Source organism: Schistocerca gregaria, chromosome X (assembly GCF_023897955.1).
Source record: "Schistocerca gregaria isolate iqSchGreg1 chromosome X, iqSchGreg1.2, whole genome shotgun sequence".
Lineage (NCBI taxonomy): Eukaryota > Metazoa > Arthropoda > Insecta > Orthoptera > Acrididae > Schistocerca > Schistocerca gregaria.
The window spans coordinates 290541668-290558990 of NC_064931.1; the positions used below are offsets into that span (position 1 = coordinate 290541668).

The 17323-nt window shown below is 36.2% G+C and overlaps 1 protein-coding gene across 1 annotated transcript in view; it reads right to left on the reverse strand.

Moving 5' to 3' along the window:
* The window catches only part of LOC126299609 (sarcosine dehydrogenase, mitochondrial), a 274922-nt gene that overhangs the window by 193540 nt on the left and 64059 nt on the right, over positions 1 to 17323 (reverse strand). Inside the window, exon 3 of the mRNA XM_049991642.1 lies at positions 15515 to 15650. Within this exon, the coding sequence (XP_049847599.1) occupies positions 15515 to 15650 (136 nt within the window). The remainder of the gene's footprint in view (positions 1 to 15514; positions 15651 to 17323) is intronic.

The window sequence follows — 17323 nt, forward strand, 5'->3', positions numbered from 1 at the left end:
CTAGTGTCAAAAAGCATTACCCTAAAACTTCAGAATATAAGTATGTGATACCAAATCAGTAGCTAACATTATTAAAGGGTTCATTAGAAAAAAGCAAATTATTTGATGCTAAATGACTTTCAAACTCTTAATATACAGCACACTGAAAGCTGAAATCCTCCCAGAGAGTCTATGTTCCTCAAATGGGTCACACGTGATGAGCTCATAATGGCAATGACTTCATACTCTCCATACAATATCAAAGTAGTAAATATGGGCTACAGTGTTCATGAGTCTCTGTTGTTAGCAGTGGAATTATCTTCAGATAAAAGGCTACTCTTCAAAACCAGTGAGCACAGGGACCTCAGTGATGGTAAATTAAGAAAGCATGCTGAAAAGTAAAGTCTCCAATTTCTTATGTGAAACCTCTTACAGGCTTTTACATAAAAGAAATGTTATTGCCGTCACTGTAGAATGTTGGATTTTGTTGACAGAGCCACAACCTCACCTCTGCTTGCACCACTTCATCATTATCAAAAGTGAAGTCCTCAAAGGTATTGTCTATATTTTCAGGGGAGATGAAAATTGGATGGGACCAGTTTGAAACAGCATGGAAGTTGACTGGTGACAGTTAACCCAAGGTGTTGGATTGTTGTGTAGATGCTACAGCACTCACATGTGGTCTGGCAATGTCATGCTGAAGGAGAAGGTGCTCAATATGTGGGCAAATTCTTTGAATTTGAAATTTCATTACAGCATGCTGTTTCTCACATGCCAAAATAGTTATGGTACACACCTCCATGTCACTTGCTACGATCTGGAGCCCTCTAGCAGCACAGGGTTGCAAATATGCAGACATGAAGAATAAAGGTGTAGAATTTTAATAATATCTGTTTTATTTAAAAAGCTTTAGGTGTTTTCACAATAAAAATTTTGAGACATTACTTCTTAGTGTGCCCTTACATAAACTTGTGCTACCTACTAGAACAGGAAACATGGAATGAGATGTTCAATGAAAGTGATGCAAAACAGAATTTTCAATAAATTTCATGGATCATGTAATTATAATTTTGATATAGCCTTCTTACTTAAGTAATCTAGATTGAAAGCAGTTGTAAACAAAAGTTGAATTACAGCTGTCATAAAACCCCCCTGTGCAAAGATAAGAGTTCTGCATTCATGTAAAAAAATGCAATCCTGTAATTATTAGAAATGCAAAATTATATCAAAGAGTAGGCCTCTACAGAAAGATCTACCACAAAGTTATTAGAGATGCAAGAAAGAGATAATGATGAATATATCTGCAAATAATAATAAAAAAAGGACACAGGACACTTGGAATATCATCATATCTGAAACTGACATAAAGCTAGTGTCAAAAAGCATTACCCTAAAACTTCAGAATATAAGTATGTGATACCAAATCAGTAGCTAACATTATTAAAGGGTTCATTAGAAAAAAGCAAATTATTTGATGCTAAATGACTTTCAAACTCTTAATATACAGCACACTGAAAGCTGAAATCCTCCCAGAGAGTCTATGTTCCTCAAACGGGTCACACGTGATGAGCTCATAATGGCAATGACTTCATACTCTCCATACAATATCAAAGTAGTAAATATGGGCTACAGTGTTCATGAGTCTCTGTTGTTAGCAATGGAATTATCTTCAGATAAAAGGCTACTCTTCAAAACCAGTGAGCACAGGGACCTCAGTGATGGTAAATTAAGAAAGCATGCTGAAAAGTAAAGTCTCCAATTTCTTATGTGAAACCTCTTACAGGCTTTTACATAAAAGAAATGTTATTGCCGTCACTGTATAATGTTGGATTTTGTTGACAGAGCCACAACCTCACCTCTGCTTGCACCACTTCATCATTATCAAAAGTGAAGTCCTCAAAGGTATTGTCTATATTTTCAGGGGAGATGAAAATTGGATGGGACCAGTTTGAAACAGCATGGAAGTTGACTGGTGACAGTTAACCCAAGGTGTTGGATTGTTGTGTAGATGCTACAGCACTCACATGTGGTCTGGCAATGTCATGCTGAAGGAGAAGGTGCTCAATATGTGGGCAAATTCTTTGAATTTGAAATTTCATTACAGCATGCTGTTTCTCACATGCCAAAATAGTTATGGTACACACCTCCATGTCACTTGCTACGATCTGGAGCCCTCTAGCAGCACAGGGTTGCAAATATGCAGACATGAAGAATAAAGGTGTAGAATTTTAATAATATCTGTTTTATTTAAAAAGCTTTAGGTGTTTTCACAATAAAAATTTTGAGACATTACTTCTTAGTGTGCCCTTACATAAACTTGTGCTACCTACTAGAACAGGAAACATGGAATGAGATGTTCAATGAAAGTGATGCAAAACAGAATTTTCAATAAATTTCATGGATCATGTAATTATAATTTTGATATAGCCTTCTTACTTAAGTAATCTAGATTGAAAGCAGTTGTAAACAAAAGTTGAATTACAGCTGTCATAAAACCCCCCTGTGCAAAGATAAGAGTTCTGCATTCATGTAAAAAAATGCAATCCTGTAATTATTAGAAATGCAAAATTATATCAAAGAGTAGGCCTCTACAGAAAGATCTACCACAAAGTTATTAGAGATGCAAGAAAGAGATAATGATGAATATATCTGCAAATAATAATAAAAAAAGGACACAGGACACTTGGAATATCATCATATCTGAAACTGACATAAAGCTAGTGTCAAAAAGCATTACCCTAAAACTTCAGAATATAAGTATGTGATACCAAATCAGTAGCTAACATTATTAAAGGGTTCATTAGAAAAAAGCAAATTATTTGATGCTAAATGACTTTCAAACTCTTAATATACAGCACACTGAAAGCTGAAATCCTCCCAGAGAGTCTATGTTCCTCAAACGGGTCACACGTGATGAGCTCATAATGGCAATGACTTCATACTCTCCATACAATATCAAAGTAGTAAATATGGGCTACAGTGTTCATGAGTCTCTGTTGTTAGCAATGGAATTATCTTCAGATAAAAGGCTACTCTTCAAAACCAGTGAGCACAGGGACCTCAGTGATGGTAAATTAAGAAAGCATGCTGAAAAGTAAAGTCTCCAATTTCTTATGTGAAACTTCTTACAGGCTTTTACATAAAAGAAATGTTATTGCCGTCACTGTATAATGTTGGATTTTGTTGACAGAGCCACAACCTCACCTCTGCTTGCACCACTTCATCATTATCAAAAGTGAAGTCCTCAAAGGTATTGTCTATATTTTCAGGGGAGATGAAAATTGGATGGGACCAGTTTGAAACAGCATGGAAGTTGACTGGTGACAGTTAACCCAAGGTGTTGGATTGTTGTGTAGATGCTACAGCACTCACATGTGGTCTGGCAATGTCATGCTGAAGGAGAAGGTGCTCAATATGTGGGCAAATTCTTTGAATTTGAAATTTCATTACAGCATGCTGTTTCTCACATGCCAAAATAGTTATGGTACACACCTCCATGTCACTTGCTACGATCTGGAGCCCTCTAGCAGCACAGGGTTGCAAATATGCAGACATGAAGAATAAAGGTGTAGAATTTTAATAATATCTGTTTTATTTAAAAAGCTTTAGGTGTTTTCACAATAAAAATTTTGAGACATTACTTCTTAGTGTGCCCTTACATAAACTTGTGCTACCTACTAGAACAGGAAACATGGAATGAGATGTTCAATGAAAGTGATGCAAAACAGAATTTTCAATAAATTTCATGGATCATGTAATTATAATTTTGATATAGCCTTCTCACTTAAGTAATCTAGATTGAAAGCAGTTGTAAACAAAAGTTGAATTACAGCTGTCATAAAACCCCCCTGTGCAAAGATAAGAGTTCTGCATTCATGTAAAAAAATGCAATCCTGTAATTATTAGAAGTGCAAAATTATATCAAAGAGTAGGCCTCTACAGAAAGATCTACCACAAAGTTATTAGAGATGCAAGAAAGAGGTAATGATGAATATATCTGCAAATAATAATAAAAAAAAAGGGCACAGGACACTTGGAATATCATCATATCTGAAACTGGCATAAAGCTAGTGTCAAAAAGCATTACCCTAAAACTTCAGAATATAAGTATGTGATACCAAATCAGTAGCTAACATTATTAAAGGGTTCATTAGAAAAAAGCAAATTATTTGATGCTAAATGACTTTCAAACTCTTAATATACAGCACACTGAAAGCTGAAATCCTCCCAGAGAGTCTATGTTCCTCAAACGGGTCACACGTGATGAGCTCATAATGGCAATGACTTCATTAAAGAAGTTTTCAAGTGGTTTTTGTGACATCCTAAACTGGATTTTAAGTTGTACAGGATATTGTATTGATAAACCTCTGAAGCGTCTTATTAATCACTTCTATTTCACAGGCGCATTTAGCAATCTTCTGGAGGTTGAGAAGGTCACCCCCTTGTACTAAAAGGGAACCAGAGACTAATGTTAACAATTAAATGGCTGTATCTCAGCTTAGCAGCTTCTCAAAGATCTATGAAAAGCTCTTGTATAATAGAGTGCTAGAGTTTACAAACAAAAAATTACTGCTGCCAAATCATCAGCATGGCTTCAGGCAATCTGCATACACAATCACAGCTATCTATAAATACCTGCACACTACCCTCAAAGCTATATACGAAATGGAAATGGCTACTGGAATATTTTTGTGAGTGTCCAAAGTGTTTGGCATTACAAATCATGTTACTCTATTAAATAAGTTAGCATGAAAGAAAATTAGAAGTATTAAAATGAATGAATCAGATTGTATCTTACTAATCAGTAACAAAAGGACATCTTAAAAAGAAAAAACACTCATCAGGAAAAGCTATAAGCGAATGTGGTATGTAACAGGGGTTGACACTAGCCCTGTTCTCTTTCTCTAGCATATATAGATGATATAAGTAATATTGTTGGTGCTAAACAAAAAATCTATTGTCGATGACACCTATGACACCAAAATGTTATTACATGTTTACAAGGAAAATACCTTTAGTCATTATAAAATACATAATTGGTCTTTTATTTGGTAATTCATTTCCTCTCCTAAAGACCTATTCAAAAATGTATTACAGTGTACCATTCACTGAGAGATGCTGTTATTAATTACATAACACAACATTGGCTTTGAGCCCGTAATCACAAACTCATCCACTTGCTGGAGTTGTCAGAAAACAAATGAAAACCAAGTAAAAACATAACACAAAATTGACTTTGACTTTCCTGTACCATTGCCCAGGAGTAGAACATTCAAAGGTGCTCAAATTGGTGACCCTGTACACCGATACACTGGTGCACTCATTGAATGAAAGAATTATTTACTGCTTCCATTGTTGCCTACTGAAGAGAATTACAAGCAAGCACAGTACGTTCCTGCATGTCCTCTGGAGTTGTTGGAATACTGCAATAGACAATGTATTTAATGCATCCTCAAAGCAAAAAGTCCAGAGGATTTAAATCAGGAGACCTAGCACACCAAGTAACTGTTCCTCCTCGACCAATCCATCTGGCAGGATACCTTTGGTTCAGAACATGATGTGCACATATTGTTTAGTACTGATTACATGGTAAATAAGTGTATTAGTGTGCCTTTTAAGTGTACCATTAAAGGTTTCAGTTTTCTTTATGTAATATAGCAGAAAACGCGAAAAGATCGTACAATCGTATTTTCTTTTTACGTTTTGCTGCAGCAAATCTATATAATTTCGTTTAGTTGTTCCTTGCTCTCTCCAGCAATTTAACTTAGTGTACCTCTTCATTATTTAACTAGCATTTCCGGAAAGTAGCATAAAGTTTAAGTTGTTGTTTCAGAAACTTTGCACTGTTGCTTTTGGTTACACACAGTTGTGTATAGGCCAAATTTGCGGAACCATATTTTTGTGTTGATCTGTAATTTAACTGACTTATTCTTAATAAACTATTATGTTTATTATGAGTGAAAAGTGCTGGACTTGCCGTAGAGTTGTTAGGTCGGGGCTTTGGTGTGATGGGTGTTGTAGTTTTTTCCATATGGGTGACTGTAGTGGCGTGGGGATAAGGGAAGTAAATGAGACTCATCAGTGGTTTTGTAGGATTTGTAGTAGAGACAGGAAGATACTAGAACAGGAGGTGAAAATTGCTGCCCTTCAGGCTGAGTGATACAAGGCCAGGAGAGATCTTGACAGGTTAGGGAGGGAGGAGGGTAAAGAGAGGTTGGAAGTGGCAAGAGGCAACAGGAGGAACAGGCCTAGAACTTTGTCTGGCAGCTTTGTGGTGAATGTGGAAAATAGATTTGACCTGTTGCTTCAGTTAGAAGCTGGTGAGCCCCAAGCAGTTGCAGGTGTAGACAGGGCACAACAAACTTTCAGCAGAAAATTGAAAAGTAAGACTCTAGGGAAATCAGTAAAGAGAAAGAAAGTGTTGTTGTTAGGTAGTTCCCATGGAAGAGGTGTTGGCCAACTTTTGCAGGATGAACTAGGATCAGAATACAAGGTCACCAATTTTTTTAAACCTAGTGCTGGCCTTGAGCAGATGACAGAGAATTTAGGATCACTATGCAAAGATTTCACTAAGGAAGACACTGTGGTTATAGTGGGTGGGGCAGGTAACAGTATTGACAGATACCCTGGGTACAGTATAGAGTGTGACCTGGCAAAGATTTCATCAACATCGAAGCATACTAGTGATGAGTTTGTATCTGTTCTTGGGTGCCATGACTGACCTCATTTGAACTCTTCTGTCAACAGAGTTAATTTGGAGCTGGAACGGCTGCTTATGTCAGGAGCAGGGTCACACATTGGTGTGGTTCCTGTTGATTGTCTCAATAAGTGGGATTATACTACGCATGGCCTTCACCTCAACAGAAAGGGGAAGGGGAAATTGGCTAGGAAAATAGCAGGAAAGTTACAGGGGGGAGGCACTGTCATGAGTGGTAAAATACCAGTGCTAATAGGGTTCACAAAAGACCATTTTTTTAGGGTAGGGAGGACAGAAAGAAAGAAAATTTTATGAGAGGTTAGAACTGAGATAAACCTTCAGTTTGAGAAAGAAACCAAAAAACATAATTCTAGTTTATTACATCAGCATAAACAGCTATAGGTTAAGAATTTTCAACTGTCAGCACATATTTTAACCCTACCCAATTTTAACTCAGTCAATGTGAAATGTCAGCTATCTTTATTGCATCAAAATATTCGTGGACTGAGAAATAAAATTAATGAATTAATTATCTGCATAGATGAATTAGAGTCTTCAAACCTAGCTGAAATTATCTGCCTCTCTGAATATCATGTGACTACTGGTATAGAGCTTTTAAGTGTTACAGGGTTTAGGTTAGTATCTCACTTTTGTAGATCAGAAATGGAGAAAGGAGGAGTTGCCACATTCATCAGGAACTGTCATAAACTTAAGAACATAGATATTCATTAATTTTGCTAGAACAGCATAATGGAAGCATGTGCAGCAGAAGTAGAATTTCACAAAAAATCCTTCGTAGTATTAGGTGTATATCAAGCACCTGCAGGTAACTTTAATCTGTTCGTAAACCACCTTGAAGCTGTACTGGCCCATTTAACAACCAAAAACAAAGAAATAGTGGTTGCTGGTGGTTTCAATGTAGATTTCCTTAAAGACTCTCTCAATAAAAACTTATCTGAGTTAGTAACACTATCATTCAACTTAATTCCCACTGTTAAGTTTCCCACTAGGGTAGAAAATTGCTCACAAACAGCCATTGATAATATCATTATAGAAAAGTCCAATGAACAAAATTATATTACAAAACCAATGGTCAATGGCCTCTCAGACCATGACATGCAGTTCCTTCTGTTAAATGTTAATACTGAACAGAATATAAAATCTGTTAAATATGAGCTCAAGAGGGTAATCAGTAAGCCAAAAATTGATTATTTTAGGACATTCACTGGACTGATGTTTACAGTGCTCATGGCATGAATGAAAAATATAACAATTTTGCTAATAAAGTGCTTACCTTATTCAAACACTGTTTCCCCCCAAAACTTACCAAGGTTAGAGCAAAGTCTACAAAGAAGCCATGGATTACTGAAGGAATAGGGGTATCATGTAAAACAAAAAGAAATGAGTATCTGTCAATCCAAAACAGTTCCAATGTTGATGCTATAGCACATTACAAGAAATACTACAAAATATTAAAGACTGTAATATGGACGTCAAAGCAAATATACTACAAGAAAAAGCTAGTCATATCAGAAAACAAAATAAAGACAATATGGGACATAGTGAAGGAGGAGACTGGTAAAACAAGACATGAAGAGGGACAAATAGCATTAAGAGTAAATGATACATTGGTGACAGATGATAATGTCCATCATAAAATCTTTAAAATCAAAAACATCTAGTAGGTAAGATGAAATATCAACAAAGTTAATTAAAGAAGGTGATTCTGAGCTAAGTAACATATTAAGCTATCTGTGTAACCAGTCGTTTATCAGTGGAATATTTCCTGAATGGTTGAAATATGCAGAAGTTAAGCCACTATTTAAGAAGGGAGATAAAGAAATAGCATAAACTTTTTCCATCGAATTTCACTGTTGCCAACATTCTCAAAAATTTTAGAAAATGTAACCACCTTATCTCAAACAACATACTATGGATTTCTAAAGGGTTCTGATACAGAGAAGGCTATCTACACTTACAGTGAAAATGTGCTTAATTCATTAGACAAAAAATTGCAGGCAACTGGTATATTTTGTGATCTGTCTAAGGCATTTGACTGTGTAAATCACAATATCCTTTTGAGTAAATTAGAATATTATAGTGTAACAGGAAATGCTGCAAAATGGTTCAGATCTTATATCTCTGGCAGGAAACAAAGGGTGTTATTAGGAAAGAGACATGTATCAAGCTATCCTGCATCATCCAACTGGGAACTAATTACATTTTGGGGCCCTTACTTTTTCTTGTGTATATCAATGACCTTTCATCGGTAACATTACCAGTTGCCAAGTTCGTTTTGTTTGTTGATGATAAAACATAGCAATAAATAGCAAATCAAGTGTAGTCTTAGAAAGATCAGCAAATAAAATATTTGTGGACATTAATCACTGGTTCCTAGCCAATTCCTTGTCACTAAACTTTGAAAAAACACACTACATGCAGTTCAGAACTTGTAAGGGGTGTCCCACATGTATATGTCTAACATACAATGACAAGAAGATAGAAGAAGAGGACAGTGTTAAATTCTTGGGATTACAGCTTGATAATAAATTCAACTGGGGAAAGCACACCACAGAACCTCTGAAGCGTCTTAACAAATCTCCATTTGCAATGCGAATTGTGTCAGACATAGGGGATATAAAAATGAAAAAGCTGGCATACTATGCATACTTTCATTCCATATGGGTTTATTTTTTGGGGTGATTCATCAAGCTAAGCTAAAGTTTTCTGGGCACAAAAACATGCAGTAAGGGTTATATGTGGTGTGAACTCAAGAACATGCTGCAGAAGCCTGTTTAGGGTACTAGGGATACTAACTACTGCTTCTCAATATATTTATTCCTTAATGAAATTTGTCATAAAAAATTTTATCACTTTTTCAAACCAACAGCTCAATTCATGGAATCAATACTACAAATAATAATAATCTTCACAAGGATTTAAAGTCACTTAGTCTTGTTCAAAAAGGTGTGCATTATTCAGGAACACACATTTTCAATAACTTGCCAGCAGCCATGAAAAGCTTAACAACTAATGAAATTCAGTTTAAGAGAAGCCTAAAGGATTTATTGGTGACCAACTCCTTCTATTCCATTGATGAATTTCTCAGTAAAACCTACTGATTTGTGAGTATATACATACATACAGGGTGTTACAAAAAGGTACAGCCAAACTTTCAGGAAGCATTACTCACACACAAATAAGGAAAAGATGTTATGTGGACATGTGTCCGGAAATGCTTAATTTCCATGTTAGAGCTCATTTTAGTTTTGTCAGTATGTACTGTACTTCCTTGATTCACTGCCAGTTGGCCCAATTGAAGGAAGGTAATGTTGACTTTAGTGCTTTTGTTGACATGCGACTCATTGCTCTACAGTACTAGCATCAAGCACATCAGTACGTAGCATCAACAGGTTAGTGTTCATCACGAACGTGGTTTTGCAGTCAGTGGAATGTTTACAAATGCAGAGTTGACAGATGCCCATTTGATGTATGGATTATCGCAGGGCAATAGCTATGGCGTGGTACGTTTGTATCGAGACAGATTTCCAGAACTGAGGTGTCCTGATAAGAAGACGTTTGAAGCAATTGATCGGCGTCTTAGGAAGCACGGAACATTCCAGCCTATGACTTGCAACTGGGGAAGACCTAGAACGACGAGGACACCTGCAATGGACGAGGCAATTCTTCGTGCAGTTGACGATAACCCTAATGTCAGCATCAGAGAAGTTGCTGCTGTACAAGTTAACATTGACCTCATCACTGTATGGAGAGTGCTGCGGGAGAACCAGTTGTTTCCGTACCATGTACAGCATGTGCAGGCACTATCAGTAGCTGATCTGCCTCCACAGGTACACTTCTGCGAATGGTTCATCCAACAATGGGTCAATCCTCATTTCAGTGCAAATGTTCTCTTTACGGAATATTCCAGCATGATCAAATCGTAAATTTTCACAATCAACATATGTGGGCTGATGAGAATCCGCACGCAATTGTGCAATCACGTCATCAACACAGATTTTCTGTGAACGTTTGGGCAGGCATTGTTGGTGATGTCTTGATTGGGCCCCATGTTCTTCCACCTACGCTCAATGGAGCACGTTATCATGATTTCATACGGGATACTCTACCTGTGCCGATAGAACATGTGCCTTTACAAGTACAACACAACATGTGGTTCATGCATGATGGAGCTCCTGCACATTTCAGTCGAAGTGTTCATACTCTTCTCAACAACAGATTCAGTGACCGATGGATTGGTAGAGGCGGACCAATTCCATGGCCTCCACGCTCTCCTGACCTCAACCCTCTTGACTTTCATTTATGGGGGCATTTGAAAGCTCTTGTCTACGCATCCCCGGTACCAAATGTAGAGACTCTTTGTGCTCGTATTGTGGATGGCTGTGATACGATACGCCATTCTCCAGGGCTGCATCAGCGCATCAGGGATTCCATGCGTAGGAGGGTGGATGCATGTATCCTCGCTAATGGAGGACATTTTGAACATTTCCTGTAACAAAGTGTTTTAAGTCACGCTGGTACCTTCTGTTGCTGTGTGTTTCCATTCCATGATTAATGTGATTTGAAGAGAAGTAATAAAATGAGCTCTAACATGGAAAGTTAGCATTTCTGGACACATGTCCACATAACATATTTTCTTTCTTTGTGCATGTGTTCTTTGTTGTAGTTGTATTACACGTTTATTACCTTAGAAATAAATAAATAAACTTTTTTATTTTAAATTTAGTGCATTAGTATTTGTAAACTGATTCTTTCATACAGCGTTCATTAAAAAGTGATGATCATTCCACTTGGGACCTGTGGAATGGTACATTAGCTTATTTGTTTGAGTTGTAAATATTTGTCATGTACTGTTGTTTTACTGACATGTTCTACATCCTGGAGGACCTCCTCACTATGGATCAATTGGAATGAAAGTAAATCTAATCTAATCTAATCTAGTAACATTTGATATAATTTGCATTGTTACCTTTAGGAGAAACAGTAAAAGGGAAGCCATTATAGACATATTATACTTTATTCTCAAGGGGTTTCTTTTTATTGTGATGTTACTTTCTGTCAGTTGCATTATTTTATTAGGGCACATCAGTTAACTGTTCTATTTATATATTTTTGTAGAATGGAATTGTCACTTGAATTCACAAAGCCAGGTAAGCATCCAGAAGGTTTTAATTTGCCTTAAGAAAATCTTGTGCACATGTACCACTCATTCCTAAGAAAGGCAAAAATGTTGTATCCAGTCTCCACTATGATGACAGTGTTGATGAAGAGATAGACAAAGCAGAAATGATAGTTATGTACAACAAGACGAAAAGCGGTGTAGACATGTGTGACAATTGTATGCTGTCTACAGCTGCACAAGACATGCTTGCTAATTGCCTATGGTCATATTTTACACCCTAATGAAAGTTGGAGGCATCAGTTCTGTAGTCATTCATACTACCAGTAACCCAGACAGCTGCACTAGAATAAGTCATTTCCTGCACCTGTTGTCTTACCAGCTTGTTTCAGAACATGTAGGAGTCCAAGCTGCTATATAAATTTAAACATAGTAAATTATATATTCACAATTACTTTGTTGATTTTTACTTGCAAATGTAGATTTATCTCCATGCAGACTGACAGTTCTAAAACTAAAATAGAACCTTGTGGAACCCAACATGTAGTTAATTCCCAGTTGGATGATGCCTGATAGCTTGATACGTGTCTCTTTCCTAATAACCCCCTTTGTTTCCTGCCATAGATATAAGATTTGAAACATTTTGCAGCATTTCCTGTTACACTATAATATTCCAATTTACTTAAAATGCTATTGCGATTTACACCGTCAAATGCCTTTGACACATCACAAAATATACCAGCTGCCTGCAATTTTTTACCTAACGAATTAAGCACATTTTCACTGTAAGTATAGATAGTGTTCTCAATATCAGAACCCTTTAGAAATCCAAACTGTGTCTTTGACAGTATGTTAATCGAGATAAGATGGTTATGAAGCCAATTGTACCTTACATTTTCTAAGATTTTTGGGAATGGTGGCAAAAGTGAAATAGGACAGAAATTTGATGCAATTTCCTTATCTCCCTTCTGAAACAGTGCCTTAACTTCAGCATATTTTAACCGTTCATGAAATATTCCACTGATAAGCGACTGGTTACAAAGATAGCTTATACGTTACTTAACTCAGAATTACATTCTTCAATTAACTTTGTTGATATTTCATCTTACCCACTAGATGTTTTTGATTTTAAAGATTTTATGATGGACATTATTTCTGCTGGGGTAGTGAGGGTCAAATTCATATTATGGAAATTACTTGAAATATCAGGTCTGAGGTATTCCACAGCAGCATCTACCAAACCTGACAACTCCATCTTTTCAGTAACAGTTATGAAATGTTTGTTAAAATGTTCTGTAACACTATGCACATCTGTCACCAATGTGTCATTTACTCTTAATGCTATTTGTCCCTCTTCATATCTTGTTCTACCGGTCTCCTCCTTCACTATATCCCATATTGTCTTTATTTTGTTATCTGATATGACTGTCTTTTCCTTGTAATATATTTGCTTTGATGCCCATATTACAGTCTTTAATATTTTGCAGAATTTCTTGTAATGTGCTATAGCATCAACATTGGAACTGTCTTGGATTGACAGATACACATTTCTTTTTTTTACAACATACCCCTATTCCTTGAGTAATCCATGTTTTCTTTGTAGACTTTGCTCTAACTTTGGTAAGTTTTGGGGGAAAACAGTGTTCGAATAAGGTAAGCACTTTTTTAGCAAAAGTGTTATATTTTTCATTCATGCCGTGAGCACTGTAAACATCAGTCCAGTTAATGTCTCTGAGGAGTGTCCTAAAATGATCAATTTTTGGCTTATTGATTACCCTCTTGAGCTCAGATTTAACAGATTTTATATTCAGTTCAGTGTTAACATTTAACAGAAGGAACTGCATGTCATGGTCTGAGAGGCCATTGACTGTTGGTTTTGTAATATAATTTTGTTCATTGGACTTTTCTATAATGATATTATCAATGGCTGTTTGTGAGCAATTTTCTACCCTAGTGGGAAACTTAACAGTGGGAATTAAGTTGAATGATAGTGTTACTAACTCAGATAAGTTTTTATTGGGAGAATCCTTAAGGAAATCTACATTGAAACCACCAGTAACCACTATTTCTTTGTTTTTGGTTGTTAAATGGGCCAGTACAGCTTCAAGGTGGTTTACGAACAGATTAAAGTTACCTGCAGGTGCTCGATATACACCTAATATTGTGAAGGACTTTTTGTGTAATTCTACTTCTGTTGCACATGCTTCCATATGCTATTCTAGGCAAAATTTATGAATGTCTATGTTCTTAAATTTGTGACAGTTCCTGATGAATGTGGCAACTCCTCCTTTCTCCATTTCTGATCTACAAAAGTGAGATACTAACCTAAAACCAGTAACACTTAAAAGTTCTATACCAGTGGTCACATGATGTTCAGAGAGGCAGATAATTTCAGCTAGGTTTGAAGACTCTAATTCATCTATGCAGATAATTAATTCATTAATTTTATTTCTCAGTCCTGAAATATTTTGATGCAACAAAGATAACTGACATTTCACATTGACTGAGTTAAAATTGGGTAGAGTTAAAATATCTGCTGACAGTTGAAAATTCTTAACCCATAGCTGTTTATGCTGATGTAATAAACTAGAATTATGTTTTTTGGTTTCTTTCTCAAACTGAAGGTTTGTCTCACGTGGGACTGTCAGTCCACAATTCTTGACCTTTCAGCACAACTGCTCTAGTCAGAATGAAACAAAGGAATGACATACCACTGTTGATAACAGGAAGGTACTCAGGTCATGTGATTACTTCATCTGAAGAGATGAAAAAGAAAGGAAAGATACATCTATGCAGACTGTCAATCTGCATGTGACTATTGCAGGGTAATTTTATCCTCGTGCATTTTAGGTGAAATCAGAACTCCGTCTGAAATAGAAATATGATTACAGAACAGATCATGTTTTTGTCTAAACTGTGTGCTTTATAAATGCCTTTTTGGAGTTCTTCCTCTTGTATGCTGGGCAGAATGAATTATACCTCAGGAATTAAGGTGATGTGTACCTTGCATGCATGTCTGGCAGTAAATCCTTCTCCAAATATCCTTAGCCTAAAGTTTGCCAAAAATCTGATGATATTAGTAGTAGATGAATATGATGTAGATTATATGTTATACTGATTAAGACTTGAGCATTAGAACTGGATCTGATAAGAAATCAAATAAGGCAGAAAATATAACAGTTAAAGGCAATGACACACTTAAGAGAAGATTAACATAATGAATACTTCTAATTACAGCTAAAATTACCATACACATAAATACCATAATAATAAGATATAGATAACTGTATATACAAGATTAATTAAATTTAAGTCACTTAATTCTGATACAGTCCATTCTTGTCTGGATGTATTACTAAGGATTATGATCTTAGTCCTTTTTGTAATATACAACAGCTATACCAGCTTCCAGTTATTTCCAAACACAATGATTCGAGAACAAATGGTGATGATTTGTAAAGAAGTAACATGACAAAATGTACCCTCACACAAATACACCTTCCACACCAAAATCTAGCATACTGCTAGCTATACTAGTACACAATTTGTCAGTAAAATAACAGAAGTAATGATGGCACAAGTATCCAGCCCTAGAAGGAAAATGTCCATAACTTGTTATAAATGAGATTATGATACAAAACACAAGGTGTAATTTATAAATTAATTCTCAAATTAAAAAGAAAACCATAAGGCTTCACCTATTATGACAACATCAGCAGCTGAGGGAATATTTGGTTCTTCTGGTTTCTGGTTTTCCTTTTGTTTTGGTGGACCATTTTGCATGCATCTCACCAGCTTACTGAAGTCATTGCTTCCTTGTGGAATGAAGAATGCCTATAGAAACATAATAAAATGAGTTTTATAACACAGCAGAGTAACCCACCACCACTAAGGAATATTTCATTCTAGTTTGATGTAAAAATGAGGTACCATATTTTCTAAATAATTTGTTTATTAGCAAGTCAAAATTTAATGAGCTGCTACAAGGTAAAGAATTTTTTCAGGAGTTTATAAGAGATCACTTTGTACTGTAAGTTAAAAAAGAAAACAGGAACCATTTTAAAAATACTTTATGTATTTAGTAAAGACTTTTGCTGATATTGAGAAACATAAATTGATTTGCAACTTAAGATTATACTGTTATCTCAAAATTTTCCCTATTAACTATTTATAAATGCACGAAGAGATGAGCACACGTGAAGTCTTTCTGCTACTTGTAAACTTTAATTATTGGTATCATATTTTAGAAGTATATTCAAATTATTTGTGTTACATTGATCAGTTGAGTGAGTGATAAGTTTATTCTTTGACAATTCACATTCTATGGATTCCATCTGCTTACTGCATAAATAATTATAAGTAAACGTCAATGCATTTTACAGAGCACATACAATTCCTTCTCAACAAGAATATTAAGATGTATAGTAAAGCTGTACACAAAAGTCTGCCTCCATAGTTGAGTGTTCCAGGTAGATGGCTACCATGTGGAGGACTAGATTCGATTACTGGTACTGCCAAAAATAATTCCTTGGTGGCAGGACTAGTAGGGGGTGTGCTCAGCCTAGTGATGCCAACTGAGGACCTACCTGGCTGAGTAGTAGGGGCTCCATGGTCTGAAAATTCTGCAAAACAGCCAGGAGACCAGTGTGCACAGAACATGCCCTTCCATCATATGTCTGAATGACACCAAAAGGCAGAGAATGACATGGCGTCCACTAGATATCCCTTGCCTCATTTACATTACAGTGTCTGCCAGAGAACACTTTTTATACCACTGCCACTTCCCTCTTTTCTTATATCAGTGGTGAATAGTTTGTGGGAAGAACGATTACAGGTAAGCCTTTGTGTGTGTGATCAAATCTCTCTAATTTTATCTTCATGGTCTTTTCGCGAAATATTTGTAGGAGGATACAATATCGACACTTCTAGGAATGTATGCTCTCATAATTTTACCAGTAGGCCAAATAGTGATGCAGAACACCTCTCTTGCAGCGTTTGGCATTGGAGTTGTCTGAGCTTAACAAATGAACCTGTAACAAAACACACTGTTCTTCTTTGAATCTTCTCTATTTTCTCTATCAATCCTGTCTGGTATGAATCGCATACTGATGAACAGTATTCGCATTGGTCGAACACATGTTTTGTAAGCTACTTCTTTTGCTGGTGGACTACATCTCCTGAGGACGCTTCCCATTAATCTCAGTCTGGCAACAGCCTTACCTGTGATTAATTTTATGTGGTCGATCCATTACAAACAATTCTGTATGCATACACCTAAACATTTTATGGAAGTTATTGCTTCCTGTGACTGTGCTATAATCGTGTAATCAAAGAGTAAAGGGTTTTTCTGTCTGTGTATTCACGATGAGTTACATTTGTTTATGTTAAGGGTCATCTGCTCCTCCTTGCAGCAAGTGTCGATCCTCTGCAAGTCTTCCTGGATTTGGCTACAGTTTCCTAGTGTTGTGGCTTCTCTGTATACGACAGCATCACCCACGTGCAGCCCT